Source organism: Phyllostomus discolor, chromosome 3 (assembly GCF_004126475.2).
Source record: "Phyllostomus discolor isolate MPI-MPIP mPhyDis1 chromosome 3, mPhyDis1.pri.v3, whole genome shotgun sequence".
Taxonomy (NCBI): Eukaryota; Metazoa; Chordata; class Mammalia; order Chiroptera; family Phyllostomidae; genus Phyllostomus; species Phyllostomus discolor.
Window position 1 is genome coordinate 38561641 of NC_040905.2, and position 23709 is coordinate 38585349.

Genomic DNA, 23709 nt, shown 5'->3' on the forward strand with positions numbered 1-23709 from the left:
TCTGTATAGCAGGATCTTATACTGATAACTGTATTTTTTGACTTCTGTTTTTTTAAATTTTTATTTATTGATTTGAGAGAGGGGGGAGAAAGAGAGAGAAAGAAAGATTTGTAGTTCTGCATATTCATGCATTCAATGGTTGTTTTTTGACTGAACCTGCAACCTTGGCCTATTAGGACAACACTCTAACCAATTGACCTACCCAGCCAGGGCCTTTGACTTCAATTTTAAAATTATATAAATGAATACAAATAGACATTGATTCTGATTAAAATAAAGATGCATGTGTTACTGATATCAGTTTATTGTAGCATTACCATTATTCAAGTCCTTTATTGTCACAGGGAAGAGTGAAAGCCAATTTTGATGCATATATACTTTACCGTAATATAAATACTTCAAAAAAAGCATCAAACAGGGTCTTTTTTCTGCTATGCAGCTCTTTTGCACATTTTCCAAATTTCTCTATTACCTTGGCAATTATAGTCCAAATGGATGCTCCTTCCCCGTTCTGGTATCAATCCTCCAGAACAGAAAGAACAAATGTCCAAAACCTATTGCCATATAGTTCTGTGAAAGATACAAATAACTAGAAGTCTCAAACCTTCAAATGTAATACTTACTGGCCAAGGTATAATTTGCATGAGCCAATTTTGGACTTCAGTTATTTTAAATATATTATAGGATTTTTTCTAAAGATTTAGGAAGACACAGAAAAGTGTTTTCATGTAGGTCTACTTAAATTATTGTTAGAAAAAGAATCAAATTTTCAAATGAATAATTGTTGGACAGGAGAAGTCTACCTTATTTTCTCCACCACAGCCTCTTCTGGGCATTACATATGCATAGATAGATCATCCACTGAGTTCCCAGGGTTCTTATACTTTTCCTGTTTTAAGGGGGTATAATGCTTACTCTCAGTTTAGGTCTTAGAAAAAGTGCAGGCTTTGTTCAGTTTAACGAACAATAAAATGGCTTCAAGTGATAGAGCCAGCTGTCTTTTCACCTTCTTAACTTTAAACACAAGTGAACTTTTCACTGGCAACTTTCGCAACATAGCTCTCAAAACAGCAATGCAAACATTCAAAAGGTATAGTTGAAAGGAGAGGGGAGTAAGAATAAATAACTGTGAAATTGCTGGAAAAACGAAACTGTTACACATCAGAAAAGTAGAGGATCTCACTATAACAAACTTCTTGATCCCAGTCAGGTCACGGGGATGGAAATTTACATTCTAACGGAGCACCGAAATACCTTCCCTTCTGGGGGCAGTAATGATTATAACCGATTTCTCAGCAGGAGTGGCAAGGCCGAAAGAATAACTTCTGGGGGGAGGGGGTAGAGAGAAAGCTTGGAGTGCTCCACAAATTCAAAGGTCGAGAAGCCCGTTTTCTTGAGTTGTGGCTAAAAACAGTCAGGCCAGGGAGCAAGTGTTAACCCTGTACAAGCCTCTCAGGGACTCCCCAGGGAAGAGCACCCCTAGCTAGGCCTTCACAGCCTCGATATTTGAGGTAACCGCCTCTCAGAGCGCGGAGAGTGCTAAACCTATCGGGACCCCTTGGATTGAAAGCCTAGAAATCCTTGTTGGAAATGAAGGTCCTGGTAATTTTGAGTCCTGGACGACCTGCAGATCAAATCCTGTGTACTGTTAGGACACGCTACACAGAGCTATTCCCTTATCCGAAAAGGTTGAGGGGGGTGAATTAGGAGCAGAACTTGCATCCATTGGATAAAATTACCCTTTAAGTGCCAGCTGGAACTCCGGCTTACACATTGAGATGCCCTCCCTCTTTGATACCGGACAAGGACACTCCTTTGGCACTCCGGGTCTTTTTGGTCCCCAGACCCCCGCGGTACCCAGCGCGGGAGGAAATGGCAAACCCAGACTGTGGTCCAGCGGCGCTTCACCGCGTCCCGAGATATAGGCCGGGAAATGGTCCTGTCCGGGTTAGTCCGCGGGCGCGCTCAGCGTTCGCGCCAGGCTGCGGGCGGTTGGCGTCCCCAGCGCGCACCCAGTGGCCAGCGGGCGCCTTCGCAGTTGGTAAGTCGTGAAGCCAGCACATGGAGACCCTCCAGCACCCAGACAGAAATCCGCTCCCCCAACCCAGTGAGTGTCAGTTTCTTTGGTGAGTGCTGAAGCCAAACAAGAGGAGATAATCGTTCCGCACTCTCCCACTGGCCGAGCCTTGTACTTACAAGTCCACTCTAAGAGACAGCTTCTGGCCACTTGTTTTGAATCCAAGAAAAGAACCCAAGGGCGGTGCTCGGAAGGTCAAGGTAGGGATTGCGGGGATCATCACAGCCGCAAGGAAAAGCAGACCCGCCTTCCCCGAGTAGTAAATAGTGCACTGGGACTAGCGAGTGCTGAAAGGGAAACAGGGAAAGGAAAGAAAGGATGGCACCGAAATAGAAAGTGAACGTTTTCAGGACCAGAGAGCTGGGAGTGGGGACAGGGGTAGGAACGGAGTAAAGTCCTGAACTTTAAGTCCAAATTCTAGCAGCAGAGCGAGCAGGTGGGAGCCATTAGTGGGCACAGCGTCAGAGTGTAGTTCATTTTTCTGCGTGGATGTTTTGCCCTGAACGGCTGAGTCTTAAACTTCCGCCACGAAAATTTAGGGAACATAAAAGGGAGGAGGCAACTGTTGGGAAAAAACTAATTCTGAAGCCAAAATCAGAGCCAAGGTCGCTTTTTACGGACGCGGGAAATTTCCCGTGTCCCCTGCCCCGCCGCTGGCGCCTCTTTGCACAGAGCGCCCTCCCTCTGAGCAAAGAAGAGGGAAACGAAGTCTGGGAGCCGCAGGTAGAGCCGCTGAGAAAGTCAGAGTCAAAGTAGCAAGTTATCATAGGTTGATTCCAAAGGGCTGCGGGAGGCTGAGTGAGTAGCGCGGGCCGTTCCCAGGCTGCTTCTCCACCATCATTGGCGGCAGAACTTGCACTTGATGATTTTCTTAAAGGCATTTTGGAAGTCCTTGTTGAAGTAGGCATAAATGACAGGGTTGAGCAGAGAGTTGGAGTAGCCCAGCCAGTTAATTATGTCGCCTAAGAGGGTGGGCATATGGCAGCTGTTCTCGCAGAAGGGTAGGACCAGGGCCACGATGAAGAAAGGCAGCCAGCAGAGGATGAAGGTGCCCATAATGATGCCCAGAGTTTTCACCGTCTTCCTCTCTCGAGCCAGGGCCATTTTGCGCTTGGCCTCAGCGTTGCGCTCATTTTTCTTCTCGAAGGAGGCCTGGGCACATGTGACAGCACCAGCCTCTCTGGGCAGTGGCAGGTGCTCTTTGGAGTTGCCCATCCGGTGCACTTCGATCACCTCCAGGGCTGTGCCATCATCACCTTGTCTCACCGCTCCATTGGTGCACTGAATACCCCCTGCCCTATTGCCCAAGCACTGCCTCCATTCTCTGCTCTCAGGTTCTCCATTTACGCTCTTCTTGGGCTGAGGGGCCGGTGACGCCCCAAGGCGGGTGTCCGCTCTCTTCTTCTCCACCTTCTTGACTGTCTTTCGGATGCGGAAGCGCGCGGCTCGGAAGATGCGCCCGTAGAGAACTAGCATGAGAAGCAGCGGAATGTAGAAAGCGCCAAAGGTGGAGTAGATAGTGTAGCCGTGGTCCTTGCTGATGGTGCATGCGTCGGGGTCCGAGCGGTCTTCCGGGGTCCGCCAGCCTAGCATGGGTGGAATGGAGATGAGGAAGCCAATGAGCCAAGTGAGCGAGATGAGCGCAGCGGCACGCCGGGGTGTCCTCTTGTTCACGTAGTCGATGGGGTCCGTAATGGCCCAGTACCTGTCCAGGGCAATGGCGCACAGGTGCAGGATGGACGAGGTGCAGCACAGCACGTCGAGGGCAATGAACAGGTCACAGGTGACCTGCCCCAGAGTCCACTTGTTGAGCACCTGGTACAATGCGGCCATGGGCAGCACCAGCACCGACACCATGAGGTCGGTGACTGCCAGTGAGCCGATGAGATAGTTAGCCACGTTCTGCAGGGAGCGCTCCAGGGCAATGGCAGCCACCACGCACGCATTGCCCAGTACAGCACATAAGATAAGCGTGCCCAGCAGCAGAGAGGTGACCACTTGGTAGCTAAAGGTCACGTCAGAGTTGCCAGTAGCGTTGCCGTTTGTCCCGAAGGGACCTTCGGAGGACGTGGTGTTGTTGCCCTGTGCAGGGCTGAGCACATCCATGCCTGCGCGCTGGGCAGGGGAGGGGGAGGGGAGAAAGACCTGCACAAAGATCCCCTCGCCCCTCCCCCTGGGGTCTGCCGCCCCTCTCTCCAAGGAGTTTCTGGGGGAGGGGATGCAGGGACTCAAGCAGGAAGTTCTTACTGCTCAGGCGAAGGCAACTCCGAGGAGCAGCTTCTAGGCGCTCCGTGGGCTCTCTTGGTCCAGCGCGTTCAGGAACTCTAGCTGAGAAACGAGTTGGCCGGAGAACAGCTCCGGGATCTCTGGGTAACAGAGAGATGGCTGGAACGTCTTTCTCTCGCTGTTCATTTTACCTTGTCGCTGCCCAACTGGCTGCCAGGAACCTGTGTCTCCTTACTAGCAAAGAGTCTCCAGCCCTAAAAGTATCTGGAATATTGAAACTCCATCCTTCACGGTCATTCTGTGACCCTCCTCTCCCTGCTTTTCTCCATCCGTCTCTCCCACTCTCTTCTCTCTCTTTTCTTTCTCTTAAGCCTCCTCCTTCCACTTCCCTTCTCCCCACTAGCCTTCCCTTTCGGTCTCCCTCTCCCTTCTCACACGCTTTCTTTATTCCTCTGTGTCGCTCAGACAGCCAGTCTCCCTCCCTCCCACACTAACCCTTCCCTCCTAACACTTCCTCAACCCTGAGTGTCTCTTTCCCCCGTCCCCGCCCTCCTCTGCCTCTAGCTCAGCGTCGTAGCGTTCAAGCCCCTTTTGTCCACATACTTAGAACTGCTCACATACACGCGATCTCCCGATCAGACCAACATTGCAACAAATATCCTTGCCTTCCACCCAGCCAAACTCGAGGGAAAAATTCTAACTACCCATTGCTTTATATTTCTGTCAAATTCTTAAATAGAGTCAGCATCACGCAATAGACAATAAGCAAAAGAGGCACTTGGAGTCTGAACAGGGAGGTGGACAGCCTTGGGTCGGTCTGTACATTATCATAAATTGATAGAAAGAAAACAGTGTCTTAGCTTTTAAAAAACCACCCCTCTCATCGTTTTACACTTAAATCTCTTGGGGAGGATGTTGCCTGTGAATTTTTTTAACTTTGGAAAATTTGGGGAGAAAGGATTAGAAAGGGCTTTTAAAAAGACAAGTAAATAGCTGCAGCTCCAAATGAAAACACTCAGTTCAGTACATACTCTACAAACACGCTTTCCCTGCACCATTTCCCTTTTAAATTCAGTGAACATTGCCGTCTCCCATAGTTTTGTGGTGAGTAGATTTAGGGGAGGGATATTTTTTTTCGCTAATGTGTTGTAAATGAGGTCGGGCATTTTATATGGCTTTTTTCTTTTCTTTTCTTTTTTAACCAGAGATTCCAAATCTAAGGGAGAACTTGGTGGAATCCCTGGTCGCTGCCCGCTGAGTTTCTCTTAAACTCTGAAACTGGGTTCAGCACCTGGGACAGCTCTAAGCAATAAGGGCTTTTGCCGCCACCTTCCGGCAAATGCTTTAGAGCGCCATCTAGGAACCCTTGCCTTGCAAAAACCAAGCAGGTATTAGGAAACCGAATAATCTAAGAAAGTTAGGAAGGGGGCTCTGGCTGGGTGGCTCAGTTGATTAGAGCTTCGGTTAGAGCTTCTTCCAATATGACAAGGTTGCAGTTCGATCCCCGGTGAGGACACATACAAAAAGCAACCAATGAATGCATAAATAAGTGGAACTACAAATCAATGTCTTTCTAAAATCAATCAATAAAAATTACTTTAAAAAAGAGAGAAAAAGACTTATTAAAAGTAACATTGAGTTATGTATTTCTCTCCTATTTCCTTCAAAAATTTATTTTCGTGTCCTCTTTTGCTCTTAATCATGTATATACCAAGCTTATATTTTCTAGCTTTTTTTGAAAGCCTGCAGCATCTGTCATTCACAAGTTCTCTCTAGGAATGTGGTTTTAATAGAGTTAGGCAAACACTTTCACACCTCTATCTGTGTTTGTTTTGTGATGACAAAGACTAAATTTGAAACTCACACATTTGCACAAATTCACCAAGGAGGGGGGTGGGAAACAATATGGGATTTTCCAAATGAGGATGACTTCATGTAGAAAATAAAGAGGCTGCTATTGGTTGGTTCTAAGCTGTTTCCTTTTCCAAGGTAACCAAATTTAATCCCATTTGGACATGGGTAAAGAATGAGATTCATAAATCCTAGAATAGATACAAAACAAATTCACTTATACATTCTGATTGCATGACTGAAGTAAAAAAAAAAAGTGCAGAATGCAATCCCAGAAGCAGATGACTCTGGATAACATGCACAGATTCACTCCAGATAGCAACAGTCTTAATATTGTGCTCAAATTTGAGCTCTGAATTTCATAGCTTTGAATTCTTCAACACCAAACAAAAGAGCAATCACCAAAGCATCAAATAAAATTTAGTTGGGCTGAGGCATACAGTACAAAACAATGTGTTTGGAAATGGATTGTTTTACAGTACAGTGCTGGGCACAGTTTCCACTTAATCACTTCAGCATGTTGCAGTAATGAACCTGACATTTGTAATGATTCATGGCATTGAAAAAAACAGAGATAAGTATATGTGGTGATTCTGGCTACAAACTCTGAAAAAGTCTTTAAAAATTTTGTCAAAGGTCTCATTCCTCCTTTTAAAATTTCCCAACATATACAGAACCAAATAACTTTGTTAAAAGACAGTTGCAGCTCCAAAAATTATAAGAGGAAAATAATTTAAATTTGGATTCTCCAAAGATAAAACTTTGGAAGTACAGTTGATAAGTATAAACAAAGAATAGAATACCTTTAAATTTTAAAAAGTAAGTATATACATATCTGTACATATACATGTGTGTACTTAAATAGTAAATATATATACAAGGACACACTTGAATAAGAATTGTATCAGATTTAGCATATATAAATACATATATGTCAGTCAGCAATTATGCATTTTTCTATTGGATTCCAAATGGCTTAATAACTGAACATTTATTTTATTTCAAGGAAGCTAAAATGCTATAAATCTGAAGTTAACATTCATGAGGCCTGGCATTTGCTGTTCTGCTTTAATATTCTATGATGCAGCATTTTTATTCAGGTTGAAAAACTCTCAAGTAGTTTATGTTTTCGTTCAAAACACTGTACATAAAATTTCAAACATTTCATTTCTTAAAATTTATAAGTTTTTTAGGCATTCTGATGAACACTAGGAAGAAAGCAGAAGTCTAAAAGGCTATACAGCACTGACTATGCTTCCATCCCCTGCCAGTGACTAATAAATAACTATGTGTAACTTTTATTGACTGAAACTATGATATATATTAAAAGCAGAATGTTGCATTTCTTTATGCTCACACTTTGCCAAGTCTCCTATATTTAATGCTTAAAGATAAAGAAAGACACACAAACAATGGTACAAACTAAAGGTCCTGGATAAAGAGTTAGGTTCTGGTTCTTTAAAGCCTCTGAAATCAGCCTAAAGAAAAGCTAGCATTAAAGCAGATATTATTGATGACATCATTTGAAAACAAAGCTCCCAGTCATTCTACTTTTATTTCCTTGTTTGAATTTACTAGATGCAAGTATGAATTTATCACTAATGGATCTAGGCTATGATACATCAGCCATTGTATGAAATGTGTCTAAAGTAGTTTATGGGACATAAAGATTTTTAACATTCTTACAAGAAATTTGATATAAGCCCAGCATTTTGATATAGTTCTTTGACCAAGGACATATAATAAAAAAATATTAGGCTGAAGTTTTGCTCAATGGTCTGTCATTACTGAAGGCTCAGTAATGGTTGGGGTTTCTCAGTAATAGATATGTTTACCCATATCCCCAAATTATCACTGATTTTTTTAAAATTAATGAGTCAGTAATCTATATTGTAAAGAGTTGAAATTTTACTTAGGTGATTACAAAAGTGATTTAAAAGCTCCTATTTAAAAAGTTTTTACTTTTTTTCAAGTAATTGGAATAAGATAGACTATTTTTAAACTAAAAATACCATACTGAATTTAATTCTGAATTCACAAATACTGTACCAATAGGGCAATTATAGTCTTATCAGCATGGTGAATTTTTACTGGAATTCACCAGGAAAAAAGAAACTTTAAAGAGAAATGTTTGCTCAGATAATTTAGGAAATTCAGTCTTCTGATTATCAGTAAGAACTAACTGGTCGTTTATAAGAAATGCAGCCAAATGTCAGAGAATAAATTCTCCTTTAAAACTGGACATACCTTGCCCTGGCTGGTGTGGTTCAGTGGATTGAACACTGGACTTGGAACCAAAGGGTCAGTCGTTCGAATCCCAGTCAGGGCACAGATCCCCAGTAGGGGGCGCTCAAGAGGCAACCACGCATTGCTGTTTCTCTCCCTCTTTCTCCCTCCCTTCCCCTCTATAAAAATAAAGAAAGAAAAATCTTTAAAAAAAAAAACCTTGATGTACCTTTTTCTGAGTGTCTAATCCTCTCTATCCACTTTCCTCCGATGATATCATTCCTTCACTGCTTTTTTTACACTGTCAGGCACTTCTCAGAGGCTCAGAACTAACTGGATTTTCAGTGGGAAAACACAGAGTAGAAGCCTCAATCTGTGCTCCTAAGAAATGTAACGTTAGCTTGGTTCATTTAACACATACATTAAAAACACAGCATGGCCCTGGCTGGTGGAGCTCAGTGGATTGAGTGCAGGCTGCAAACCAAAGGGTCACAGGTTTGATTCCCAGTCAGGGTACATGTCTGGGTTGCAGGCCAGGTTCCCAGTAGGGGGTGCGGGAGAGGCAACCACACATTGATATTTCTCTCCCTCTCTTACTCCTTCCCTTCCCCTCTCTCCAAAAATAAATAAATAAAATCTTTAATAAAAAAAATAGCATGTAGAAAGTGAAAGCAATATAACATACTTGCTATGTATGTGACCTTGGACAAGTCATAATATTTAACCCTTTTGTTTTCCCAATAGTAGAAGGGGTATAATAACAGACTTGTGGACATTAAATGATTTAATACACTACTGGCCCATAGTAAACACCCAATAAAGGTTAAACAATAATAACAATAATAGTGATGCTTAATAATAATATTCTTTACTAATAATTTCTAAGCAATGTGAAAAAAGAATTATGTGGGCTTAGTGAAAGAACAAGAGCCTGAAAAGAAAAATATTAAAGCCTTTTCAGGTAGGGATTTATTATGAAGACAATTTGCACATGAATGTGACATTCTCCCTGTTCTTTAAAGTATTGGGTTGGACAAAAAGTCTGTTAGTTTTGTCCATGAAATAAAAGACACATTTTTCATTTTCAGCAATGACTTTACTAATTTGGATATTTTGAATATGTCAGCTATCTCCTGCATGGTATAATATTGATTGTTCTCAATTAATGTCTCATTTTAATTGCTATCAACTTCAACTGGTCTCCCCAACCATGGAGCATCGTCAGTTGAGAAATCTCTAGCACTAACCTTCACAAACCATGTTTGACACGTTCGCTTGATCAGTCACAGCACCTTCTCCATACACTGCACAAATCTTTTTTTTTATATTTTTGAGTTTAGGTTACACTTTACCTTTCTTGAAATAATAAAGCATAATATGCCAAAAATGTCCTATATTTTCTTCCCTCTTCAATACTAAAATGGTTACAAAAAATCACCAATTTTGATATTTTTCTTTAAATGCATGCTGACATGACAGCTGTCACAATGCAACCTAACAAAATTGTTTCAAGTGAAGTGAAAGAAAAATAAGCACTACTAGAGCCATCAACTTACAGAAAAAAACCTAATGAACTTTTTGGCCAATCAAGTATTTGGAAAGCTTTCAGTTCCAGGAAGTTCTGAGTACAAAACAAGTGAAAAAAAAGACATGACCTTTGCATTCTGGAACTGCTTTATAAAAAAATTTTTAGTGAATTTTTGGGGTGGCATTGCTTAATAAAATTATATAGGTTTTATGCAGTGGAGTAGGTGGATGTTACACTCACCTCCTCCCAGAACCAAACTAGAACGTCTTTTTTAAAATTATTTTAATTATTTTTATTTTTTAATTTTATTTAGTTAGTTAGTTATTTTTATTTTTGTTCGAGTACAGTTGTCTCCATTTTCACCCCACCACAGCCCTCCACCCCACCTCCCACCCTCAAACCTCTACCCCCCTTTTGCCTTTGTCCATGTGTCCTTTATACATGTTCCTTGATGGCCCTTCCCCTATTTTCCTCCATTACTTCTCTCCCCATTCCTTTCTGGTTACTGTCAGTTTGTTCTTTGTTTCTGGTTGTATTTTGCTTGCTTGTTTGTTTTGTTGATTAGGTTCCACTTATAGGTGAGATCATGTGGTTATTTGTCTTTCACCACCTGGCTTCTTTCACTTAGCATAATGCTCTACAGTTCTATCCATGCTGTCATGAAAGGTAGGAGCTCCTTCTTTCTTTCTGCTGCATAGTATTCTGTTGTGTAAATGTACCACAGTTTTTGATCCATTCATTTGCTGATGGGAACTTACGTTGCTTCTAGCACTTGGTTATTGTAAATTGTGCTGCTATGAACATTGGGGTGCATAGGTTCTTTTGAACTGGTGTTTCAGGATTCTTAGGGTATAATCCCAGCAGTGGTACTGTTGGGTAAATAGTCAGTTCCATTTTTAATTTTCTGAGGAAATTCCATATTGTTTTCCACAGTGGCTGCGCCAGTCTGCATTCCCACCACCAGTGCACTAGGTTTCCCTTTTTCTCTTCAAGCTCGCCAGCACTTGTTGATTTGTTTATGATGGCCATTCTGACTAGTGTGAAATGATATCTCACTGTAGTTTTAATTTGCATCTCTCTGATGGCTAGTGATGCTGAGCATCCTTTCATATGCCACTGGATCCTCTGTATGTCCTCTGTAAGAAGTGCCTGTTCGAGTCCTTTGCCCATTTTTTAATTAAGTTGTTTGTCTTCCTGGAGTCAAGTTCTGTGAGTTCTTTATATATTTTGGAGATCAAAACTAGAACTTCTTGACTTAAAACAAAAATTGAGAGGGGAATGAAGAACGTTCAGCAAAAGTTCAATAATCAGTATTGAATAGTAGTCTGCCCTTTTTCTGGGAGAGAGCCCAACCATTTGTTCAAAAGCATAAAATGAATAATTGAAATTCATACATCCCAATAACATGTTTAAAAGTACAGTAAAAACCAAAAGGCAGTATTTTTATTATACCAATTATCAGATTATGGTGATATAGTGTTAAGAAATACACTTTCTCAGTCTCAGTTCCTCTGCATGGTTCTCTTTCTGACAATAAGTTTCTAACAATATGGCTCACTTCTGAATGGATCACACCTTAGTAGAGATGAGAAAAATGTTTGAAGTGTTAGCTTAATATTTTCTGTTAACCTAAGGATAATTGACAATTAAATTTAGTCTTATTAATTGAAACAAAATTTAATTACTATATTAAATCTAATAATAGTTGAAGGGAAATGACTACACTTTTATGAGTTTGAAAATAACATTTTTGTTACAAAACTAAAAGCAATTCTCAAAGTATTATTTTAGTCTTATTTTAAAATATGCTGCTTATATAAAAGCAACAATTGTAATTACAAAATTCCAGTCTATTACTGTGCCATTAGGTTTATTGAAGCAGTAATGTGTTAGTGGGGAATAAGGCTTATGGCCACAGTTCTGTACTCAGATGGCTACTCTGCCATGTACTGGCATTAATTTTTTTTCTTAATTCTTCCATTTCATTATGCAGCATATACAAATCACCAAAATTTAAAGAATAATATGATGTGGAGGATAATACACTAAACAGTTATATGATTAAGAAAACCTAGCCCTGTCCGGCGTAACTCAGTGGATTAAGCGCAGGCTGCAAACCAAAGCATCGCAGGTTTCATTCCCAGTCAGAGCACATGCCTGGGTTGCAGGCCACGGCCCCCAGCAACCGCACATTGAGGTTTCTCTTTCTCTCTCTTTCTCCCTCCCTTCCCTCTCTAAAAATAAATAAATAAAATCTTTAAAAAAATAAAATATTAAGAAAACCTAAGAACAAGAATAGTATAATTCCATTGAAACACCTATTTACTCTGGAATGTGATGTTTATCATTCCCATGAATGACTTTACATTTTTATACCATGTGTATGTGTTACTAATATAGAAATGGTATTACTCTCTATTCTTCCACAACTTGATTTTTTTGTTCAACATTGTCATTGTAAAATTCATCTGTATTGATACAAGCACCTCTAGTTTATTTATTTTGACTATTGTGTAGATTTAAATTGTCTGAATAATGCCACAAATTGTTTATTCATTCTTTGTTAGGGAACACTTGTCTTTTCCAAACATTTGCTTTTATAATTGATACTAGTATAAATATTAATGTGCATATCATTTTTTTATCTATGTAACTTAGATTAAACTAGATTGGTGCTTTTCTGACAAATGACATGGGGACCTTGATTAAAATGCAGATTTTAGGCCCTGGCTGGCGTAGCTCAGTGGATTGAGCACGGGCTGGGAACCAAAGTGTCCCAGGTTCGATTCCCAGCCAGGGTACATTCCTGGGTTGCAGGCCATAACCCCCAGCAACTGCACATTAATGTTTCTCTCTCTCTCTCTCTCTCTCTCTCTCTCTCTCTCTCTCTCTCTCTCTCTCTCTCTCTCTCTCTTTCTCCCCCTCCCTCCCTTCCCTCTCTAAAAATAAATAAATAAAATCTTTAAAAAAAATGCAGATTTTGACATTTTAGGATTGGGGTGGGCTCAAGACTGCATTTCTACCAAATAACAGTTGACATGGTAATGCTGATTCACAGGACAAGAAAGGAAAGACAAATCTCACTCGTGGACTTTAACATAATACCTAAAACGAACTATTGGTGACATAAGTCTAAGGATAGACTGGAAATAGAACTTCTACACAATGATTAAGTATACCTTTCAGAAATGTACTATGCAGTATAGCCTTAGAAGTATTCTCTCCAATATCATGAATGAAATGAGTAAACTTTCAATTACTCCTACTCTGACATAAGTAACAAAAGTTATACTAATGTCATGAAAATGAAGTATGATGTTTCCTTTCATTTTATTATTCTCTGAGAGAGTTTTTATGAGGCCTCAATGATCTCTTCTTTGACTATTTTGTACAACTTGTTTGTAAAACATTTGGAATTGGTTTTTCTTGATGGGTGTGTGTTTAACTCAATATAATTACTTCAGTGGTTATATTCAGACTTTCTAATTATTTCTAAAATCAATGTTGAGTTACAGTTTTCTTTAAAAGTTTTTTTATTTTTACTAAGTTGTTTAAATTAATGATCTTTCCTATAATGCCCTGTGTATCCTGTTTTGATCTTTCATATTGTTTTGTGTGAGTCTTTCCCTTTTATTCTTCATCAATCTTAAAGTTATTCTATTTTATTAGTATTATAGAAGGTGCAACCTTTACCTTAGTTGGTGCTTTTCATTGATTGTTGTTTGTTTGCTTAATATCTGTTCTTATCTTTATTATATTGTCTCTTCTTCCTAGGAAACTTTTTTAAGTATTGCAATTTGCTCATTAAATTCGAGACTTTCCTTTTTCTTGAACACAGAAATTTAGAAATATAAATTTCCTTCAAAGTTGCACTTTAGTTACATCCACCAAATTTTAACATATACTGTCATCATCATTCATTAAAAGAATGGAAGCCTTTTTAAAAATGCCAATGAAATGAAGCTGTTCTTAGTTATCTTTTGTTACTGGTTTGTAACTTAATTTCATTGTCGTGAGAGAATGTGGAACAGAATACACTGATTCTTTTAAAATTTAAGATTCATTTTATTGTCTAGTATATGATCAATTATTATAAATGTTGCATGTATAATTGAAAAGATTTATCACCTAATCATAATATACATGGTTCTATTCACATCTGTTTAATCCAGCTTGCTAATTATATTGTTCAAAGTCTCCATATCCTTAGTCATTTTTGTCTGTTTGATCTGTCAACTTCTGATACGTATTGAAGTTGCTTATTAGTAAGGATGTAGGATAAGACAGGACACATATTAGTAAGGATATAGGATAGGATAGGATTCATATTAGTAAGGATACAGGACAGGGTAGGACACACATTAGTAAGGATGTAGGATAGGATAGGATAAGGTAGGATAGGATAACCTCTCACAATGATAGCAAATTTGTCAACTCCTAGTTGTAGTTCTGTCAGTATCTGTCTTATTTATTTTAAGGACATAATAATACATACACACATTATTACAATCAGTACCTCTTCCTGTGGACTGAAATAGTTACCCTCTTTATCCCTAATACTGTTTGTTATCCTAAGCCTATTTTGTCTATACCAGTCCTTTTTTATATTTGCTTAATATATCTCATTCCATATATTAACTTCCATCTTTTCTGTGTCTTCAAGTTTTTGGTGAGTCCCTTGTAAAAATATTAGAGTTGTTTTCTTTCCATATCTTAAAATCTTAGTTTTCAGCAAGTGAGTTTAGTCCTAATTTTACTGTGACTTTTCCTATATTGGAATTTTTCAGTCACATTAACTTACAGTTTATATTTATTTTGTCTCTTTTTTGCCCCTTGTATACCACTCTTGGCTTCTATTCTGCTGGCTAATTTTCAAAACTAATTTTCTTCCTCTATTGCATTACAATTCTGTATTCTAATCATGATCTTCCTTAAAACTTTAACATGAATAAACAACTTAAAGCACAAAGATTATTTATGATTTTCACTATCTCTAATACCATACATGTACCTTTAAATACTTTAATTCAGTTTATTCTCATTCAAGGTCTTATTATAAAATAATTAGTTTTATTATGATTTTTATTTTTATTTTTTTTAACTGGATAGCCAATGTTTGCTTATATTTGCTCATGTGTTTAATAATTTAGTTGATTATCAATCCCTTCTGCATCTCAGATGTTTCTTCTGGGATTATTTTTCTTCAGCTTTAAGAATATCCCTTAAATATTTCTTTTATGAAGGCTTGTTAGTAGTAAGCTCTCCTACTTTTTTCCCCTTACTAAAATGGCTTTATTCCACCTTCATTTAACTAAGTACACAATTCTAGGTTGACAGTTTCATGTTTCTCAGAACTGGAAGGTATTATTTGAAAATATTTTGCCTTGCATTATTGCTATTGATGAGAATGCTGCTGCCATTGGTTTGTCATTTTTATATAAGCAATCTTCCTTTTCTCTCAAGCTGCATTTAAGATCTCCAGTTTTGAATTTTTACTTTGTTCTGCAATTTCATTACAGTGTGCATAGATGTGGATGTTTTTGTGTGTGTCTTTCTGGAATTTATTTTGCCTCTTGAAACTGAGGATTCATAACTTGCATTAATTCTGGAAATTTCCGATTCGTTCATTCACCATTAATTCAACAAATACTGCCTTTCCTTTGTTCACTCTATTCTCTCCTTTTGAAATTCTAAATATATTAAGAGGAGAACTTCTTGTAGCTTCCATGTCTCTTAATTTATGTCACACTTTCAGTTTTTCTCCTGTGTTGCATTCTGGTTAATATTTTATATCTCTCTTCCAGCCTAAGAATTATCCCAGTTGTGTTTAGTCTGCCATTTAACCGATCCTTAATGCTTCCACTATACATTTCCACTATACATTTTACTTTTAGAAGTTTTATTTGTTTTTAATTTTCAAATGTACCTAGTTATTTTAATAGACCTTTGTTTCTTGCTCATGTTTATAATTTTATGTCTTCTGTTAAATATTAAGGATGTTTATATTCTGTCTCTGATTATTCCATTGTTTGTGTCTCTGAGTGGGTAGTTCTCTTTTCTGCTGAGTCTCACTTATGGAGGCTTGGTTACTATTGTGTTTGGTGATTTTATATTGGGAGTTTATATTTGACCAATCTCTGGTCATGGGAAATCCTGAGAATCTTGGCTCCTCCAAGAAAAATTTGGTTTTCTTTCTATTACATATAATAGTATGCTACAAGTCTGTGTGAGGGCACCTTTTATACCTAGGTATTATCAGAGGAGTCTTTATTTCCCATGTAGAAGTTAAGCCAGAGAAACACATTATTTCCACCAAAGGTCTTTGAGCGTTCTGTCATTATCTAGTTGTCTCCATAGCACCACTCCATTTCGGCCATCTTTTATACACCTTAGGATTTGTTCTGGTTTATTGAAGAGACATTAAAATTTCAGGATTTAGGTAACTTCGATCAGCAATGTTTCCAGGTACCTATAACTTTGGCTTATTCCTCCGGTTTTTGTTCTCATTTCGGAATATTGAAAATTTTTTACTAGTTTCTCAACAGCTCAGTTCTGCTCATTTGTTGTAACTTATACATCATTCTTTGGTGCTTTGCAATGGGAAATATTTTGAATAGAGTCTGCAAGACTTACTAGAAGCAGGGGATAATAAAATGTTTACCTAGGTCGCACCAGGATTAAATAAGAAAAATATAATTAAAGAACTTAGCAGTGATCCTTAAATGATATGTTCAATAAGTATTAGTAAAATAAAACACTCATTTAAAAATTAAGATTTTAAGTTCTCCAAATATTTTCTATGATGGGTTTTCTTATCTTTTCCATTTATGTAAAACATATTTGTCCTTCAAAAAGAAAAGAAGTGTCCATTTATATTCATAAATAGCAACTAGAATGTTTGTTTTACATTTTAAAAAACTATTACACATCCATTAATTTATTTAATGTAAAATAAATGTAGGAACTTATACTAAATTATAGCATTTGAGTTTATAATCAATCACTAAAAATTATACAGGAAAGGACTTCTTTAAACTAAAATTAGCCAAAAATTGCTACTCATGTTTTATCAAAGGTAGTTTCTTATTTGGTTATCCAAGAGCCAACATTTTGAAAAGTTGTTTAGAGCTCATCATTAGCAGTGTTTATTCATTTTTAAAGTGGATGATATGATATGTGTCTTCTAAAATTATTTCACTCTTAGTTTCCAATTCCAGCTTAAAAATTAAAAATAAATCAATAGCATTTTTAAGTATGAGCTATGCCTTTCAATTATTTTAATGTGAATGGGAAGTCATTTATCCAGGGCCTATCACTTAATAAGATATAAAACAAAAACAAACAATAAATGATTCTCCAAAGATGTAAATGTTCAAAATATCTACTCAAGAGGAGAGGAGATGAGTGTGCCATGATGTCTGATTGTGACAAAATGCAGTGCTGATATAATTTTAATGTCAAGCACATTAATATCAACCATTTTCTATAAGAAATCTAAAGTTGAAACTTGCCTACAGACTGCATATTTCTTTGTTTTGGTTTATTTTTGGATTTTGCAGCTTTTGCAAATTGTTTAGGAAACACAGCCAGGCTTATTAATGTACTTAGGCATTTTAATTGGAGAAGATGACTACCGTCACGAGCAGTTCTGGATCTCTTTTCCCTTGGACTTCGTAGTCAACTGCTCTGTCTTCAATAGAAAAAAAATGGAATCAAATGCCAGTATTTGGGATTAAATATTTTGGTTTCTAACTCATGACTTACATAACGTAATAACAGCGGTAGTCAGCATGATTAAGTGTTTATTGTATTCCTCACACTATGCAAGGCCCTTTCCACAGTTTTACTTAATCTTCACCTCAGCCTAAGCTGGTTCAATTTTTCAAATAAATAAATGGAGGCTTAGAAAGGCCTCCACTTGTTTTGTATTTTAAAGGTATGAGACAATGAGAAACTAGAATTCTTTACTCTGTATAACTACTGTGTATGTGTGGCTATCTGACCTTAGCAACTGTGGCTGCTCATTCTTTCAAGATCACCAGCTAATGAGAAAGCACTGCTCAGCAGTAGATAGGCAGAGAGAGGGGACAATATGCATATCCTAGGTCAAAGCCCAGCCTCCCTGAAATCATGTCCTAAGGGCTGCTGTTTAAAAACAGGTCATCCTGTTTTTAAATTGTAGCCTCCAGTTCACCTTTGAGAATACTGGCTACTGCCTGGATTATCTGCCTGATAAATTCCTCAACATCCCCTTTCTGACTTTCTGTCAATATAGCAGATCTTTCAAAATGGTGAGGGACTAAAGATTCTTCTAACTCAAACTTAATCAGTTTGCACACAAGGAAACTGAGGGTCTTCATAGTTAATGATTTGTCCTAGGCCACACAATGGGTGCTTCATGTTACCCTGCCTGCATCTCTTAAAAGACCCTTAACAGGATTATCCAGGTTTAACGCTAAACTGTAACCAACTCCAGTTAAAAATTTCCAAAGAACTTGAAACAGACCAAAGAAGTTGAAGTTTTTGTTCAATAAGCTATTCATTCCTTGCTTCCTCTCTATTCATTTATACAACAAGCAAGATATTATATGTCTGCTATGAGCCAGGCAGCATAACATCCACTAAAACCTTAAAGATGGAAAGACAGAGTCCTTGCCTTAGCTCATTCACTGAAGCACGCTCCCCAGCCACACCAGGGGAAACATCATCGGGAATGGGGACTGTCTTGACTCAGTCACTCACTTTTTCCATCAATCACTGTGTTTATTGAGTACTTCCTGTTTTTTCCAGGCTTTTCATATATAATGATGAACAAGACATACAAGTATTCCTGCATTCAAGGACTTTATGCAGAAATTAGTAGAGAAAAACTATAAAAAGGTAAGCAAATAAATAAATAAATAAATGAGATAATTTCAGGGTATAATGGTATGAGGAAGATGAAATTGAGTAACATGGTGGAGTGACAGGAAGCATCTCTTCTTATGGGATTGGAGAGGTGAGGCTTCTCTGAGGTGAAATTTGACTTGAGACCCAAATAATATAAAGAATACAACCACTCAAAATCTCACTTGTGGGGTGTTACAATAACATATTGATCCTCTCAGCCTTTGGGCCAACAGGCAGGGCCCAGGGCAGCAAAGCCCCAGGCCAGCAGTCAATCACCTTCTGTATTTACTCCAGTTTGTTATGTAAATGTTACCATTTTCTGTGAATTGCATGATATATTAAAAGCATTGGGAAGTACTGTTCTAGTGGAGAAAATTCAGATCCAAGCAGAAGAAAAGCAAGACGATGGAGCTTGGCATTTTGAGTAACTGTGGAGTGGAGTACACAATAGGGAGAATGACAGGGAATGAGGCCAGGTCATGGGGACACTTGTAACCTTGGTGTGGATGTAAGGGTGAAATATGGATGATAAAAATGTTTTATTATTCTATTTCTTAAGAGCAATTGATTGCCTTACTGTGTTAAGGTACTAATAGGTTAATCAAAATACAGGGAAATGTTGAAAATAATACAGAAAATGAAAAGAGAAAATTTTATCTGAAGCCTGGTATGAGCACTAAAATTAAAATGAACTAACATTAATGCTGAGTTTTCAAGTAATCAAAGTCTCAAATAAAATAACATGGGTCCTATAACTTCTTTGTCTAGTTAAACATTAAATTGCACCAGGATCTATAGACATTTTCTTGATATTCCATGGAAGAAATGTATTCCAGAGTTCATTATCAAGTAATTTAGTAAATTATATATTACCTGTCATTTTACATAAGTTCAGAAGCATCTTTTTCAAGTGCCACTTCATGAAAGCCAAAGTTTTATCTTAGTGAAGGCCTTTCATGAGAAGCTGAGTATATGACATAGATAACAGATGATAGATAATTGACAGAAAGGACAGGAAGTGAGAGACTGAGTATATGAGAGCGATCAGGTAATAGATGATGGGTGAGAGAGAAAAAGACTCCATATACATTATTTTCTGGTAAAGAAACTTGATTAAATTTGACTATGCTTACCTTCTAGACCTCCCCATACATCCGTGCCTTCACATGATTGCCTACAGTTCCCTCAACCTGACATACTCAACCTCATTCTTTACACTAAAGAAATTCCTACCTCAAACACAAAACAATGGCCATGCCCAGCCTTTAATAACAACACAGTAATTCTCTACTTTAGTTTGAGGTTCACTTAATTAGCTTTTAAAATAGACAGGTAACACCCAAAGCCAATTAATAAGAATTCCTAGAGAGGAGGGCCTGGACATTGGCATTTTAAGCTTTCCAGATGATTCCAGTGAGTAAATAGGGGTAAGAATTGCCGAGCTAGGCTAGTGGTTCCTCCTACCTACAGTGGGCTTCAAAGAGAACACTGAGCTTCACCCCATTGATAAGATCCACCCCTATCTGATAAGTGGATCAGATAGGTTTCTTTCCTGCAAGAGCGACCCCCACGCCCAACTTCAACCGAATATGTGACAAATGAGGAAGTCTTTATGGTTGCCTACCATGAAAGTAAATGAGTAATTACCTCCTTGACCTTGTATTTAATGAGGAAAACTGCATAACAAATCTGCTTTGGTTCTGGCTTGGCTCAAAGTCTGTACAGAAATACGCATTTTAGTGAGTCCTTTTCACCTTTTCATTGAGAAAAGAGAAAATATTATTGGAATATTGCAGAGAGAACAAATTAAAGTGGCTGTCAAACCTGACTGTGTAAAAATCACTTCAAGGGTTTGTTAAAACCCAAACTCCCAGGCCCCAACTACCAGTGACTCTGATGGAGTAGAGCTGGGACTTGTGGATTTGCACAATGGCCCTGTATGATTCTCATGCTGGTGGTCCACAGGCCAGTGGGAAATAGGAGTTTACAAAAGGATGCCCCTTTTTTTGTGATGTATAAATGCCTCTTCCTGACTCTCACACAACCCCAAGGGCCCTTTCCCACTTTTGAGAGGAAATAGAATTAAGAAAATCTAAGTCTGGAGGCTAATTCCAAAGACCACAGCAGAGTCATGCAAACTGAAGTAGCACAGAGAGAAAAGAAGCTCTGCAGCAACTGCAGACAGTTAGGGAGCTGAGGGCGGTGGCATCAGGAAAGCATGCAGGTGGGGAGGCCAGATCTGGGTTAGAGTAAAGAAACCTGCTGTCAACAAGGAAAGATCCTCTGTGGTGAGCAGGCTGGAGAATAAATGTCCCAGCTGCTCTCCTAGAAGTCAGATGTAATAATCCCGCCCTTCTTAGATGCAGGCTCCTCTAATCAAGCTGTGAAAAATATCCTAACTGTGATCTGCTATTGTTGGCAGAAGGCTAATTTGGTCATACCCCGGGGCTTCAATTCTCACATCCCTCTCAGAAACACACTGCTTCAAGTTTGGAAATGTGAGCCTCAGGAAGTTCACTTAGAAACACACAGCAGCTTCTATGGGAGGCAGAGAAAGGAGGAGCACCCAGATGCCCAGCTCCTCCTGCAAAGCCACAGACTAGATTGTGGCATTCCAGCACCCATTCTCTGCATTGGAGTCAGCAGGAAGTAACTGAATAGATACAGAGTGTACTAATCCATGGATGGCAAATACATAATACTACCGATTCCTTCATTTGTTATCTCCTTTGTTTATTCGCCATTTTTTCTTTCATTCCAAAAAATATTTTAAAACATTTAGTATGTGTGCGTTAGCTTCATTTCCTCCTAAACAGAATCTGAGACAAAGAATTGGGTACAAGTAATATCTTTGGAAGGGGATTCCAAGAAAAGACGTGAGCAAGTGGAAAGGAAGAAAGGGAAAAAAGAAAAGTGCATTTTGGGGACATCACTGTGATCAGTGTGGCAGGGGCTCTCTGTTTCTGGGAATTATTTCCTAAAGCATGGACAGATGAAGGAATTATTTGACGGCGCCGTTCTCCTGACCACAGGCTGAAGAAGGTCCACTCTCCACCTCCTTCCAGTGTTCAAGGTCATGGAGGAATGCAGGGCAGAGTGCAAGGTGAAAAGCTGTCAGCTGATGAGTGAGTGGAGCTTGCACTGGTTTCCCCACCCTACCCTAGAGAAGCTAAACTCAGGGGGCAGGCCAAAGAGAATGTAAGTTGAAGCTTGGTGTGTGTCTACTACAGTATGTCAGACTGTGCTAAGCTACATCAATGAACAAATTCTGTTCCCTGCCTTCTAAGAGTTCTTAGTTTTATAAGGGAGAGAAACATTAAGAAAAAGTACCATTCGGTATGAAAACTGTGATACTGATGATATCCAAAAAGCTTTATCAGGCAAAGGAGTGGAAGCAATTAATTTATAGAAGGGAGATTTGGAGAAAGGAAAGGAAAATTGAGAGAACTTCAAATGAATGTAAACTGAACTTTGAAGGATGAACCTTCTCTCTGAGCAAGAGAACAATAAAAGAAATATGTGTTCATCGATAGGAACAAAGTACGTCCTGGAAATGGTGTTGAGTAGAGTGTGACTGAACATGGTGCTTGTGTGAGAGAAGCAAGAAGAAGAAACTAACCATCTTTATCCTGAAGGCAATGGGCAGGCCATTGAAGTTTAAATGAGAGAGTGACTAAGGGTGTTTTTTCCATTCTTGGCGAGTTTTCAGGGAAGGATGACATCACAGTGATTCCTGGAGATTTGTCCTTTCATCAAACGCTTATGTGAAGCATACACTAAGTACCAGGGATGATGCCAAGTGCAGAGCACACACTGGTGAGATGTGGTCCTTGTCATCACAGGGTCCAGTGCCATGTGGCCAGAGAGAGACAGAGAATCTTTATAACACGGTGCAATCAGCACCACAGTGTATTTCTTTGTACAAGGCCTTGGAGTCCAGGGAAGGCTTCCCTATCTCTCTAGCCTTTTGGGGTCACTGCAGACTTTTTGGGCAATTTGTGTTGTTCATTTTTCAAAAGTTAGAGAACTAAGTTGCCAGTCCTATACCATTCCAAGGGAGCTTGACTAAGGAGGCAGTGTCTCTAGGGCGGTGGGGGGTGGGGGAAGCAGCATGAAAGAAATGATGGAGTGTATGTGTCTGTGTTGTGTGGGGGGCAGTATTGAAGTAGGATGTTTGTGGTCAAGAAGACTTTCCTCTTTCCCCTGCCAGATATGTTCCACCTCATCATCTCCCTGGCTGGCTTACTCAGCCTTCCGTTTTGAGTTTTAGCCTCACTTCTTCCTGGATGACTTCTGTGGCCCCTCATGTCCAGGAGATCAAGCTAAAGGTCCAAACACATTCACCAATTGTTTATCTTTTGTTAGTTGTCTAAAAAGAAATATGCATATAAGCCAACAAGGCTCTTCCACCCTTGTAATTGTGATAAGGGCAGTAATGTGGCTGTCCTGTACATTTTGTATAATATTCTGGTCTTGTCACAGTGAATCAGTTGCTAAAAGAGGAGGGCACACCAAAGGACTTTAATACCTATTTGGTACTCAGTAAAATCTCTCTTTCTGTTTCTCTCTCTGTCTCTCTCTCCCTCTCTCTTGTCAAAGTGGTTTTTCAGTCAGAAGTATAATTGTGATTGTCCAAACATCGTGTTCTAGGCTTTGCTCCTCAGACCAAACTTCTTCCTGCTGTGGAGGGGGGGGCGGGTGTTGGTGCCCAAGACAGCAAAATACATTTATTTTCACCTAAAACAAGGTACCAAACTCCAGACTTAAGCACAACCCCATAACCTCTGTCCCCATGAGCTTCTTTTAGTCTGATCTATTTCCAAAGAAGCTGCCTTCCTAGAGGTCAGACTCAGTTTGAATGATTTGAAATATCTGATCTAGCTTCCACCTCTGCACAAGTATATATCCAAAA

The 23709-nt window shown here is 39.0% G+C and overlaps 1 protein-coding gene across 1 annotated transcript; it reads right to left on the reverse strand.

Moving 5' to 3' along the window:
- Positions 1 to 262: 262 nt before the first annotated feature.
- On the reverse strand, positions 263 to 4629 carry HTR1A (5-hydroxytryptamine receptor 1A). Its single transcript, XM_036020325.1, has one exon. It carries the CDS (start codon positions 4181 to 4183, stop codon positions 2915 to 2917), a length of 1269 nt encoding a protein of 422 aa, XP_035876218.1. The 5' UTR covers positions 4184 to 4629; the 3' UTR covers positions 263 to 2914.
- Positions 4630 to 23709: the final 19080 nt, after the last annotated feature.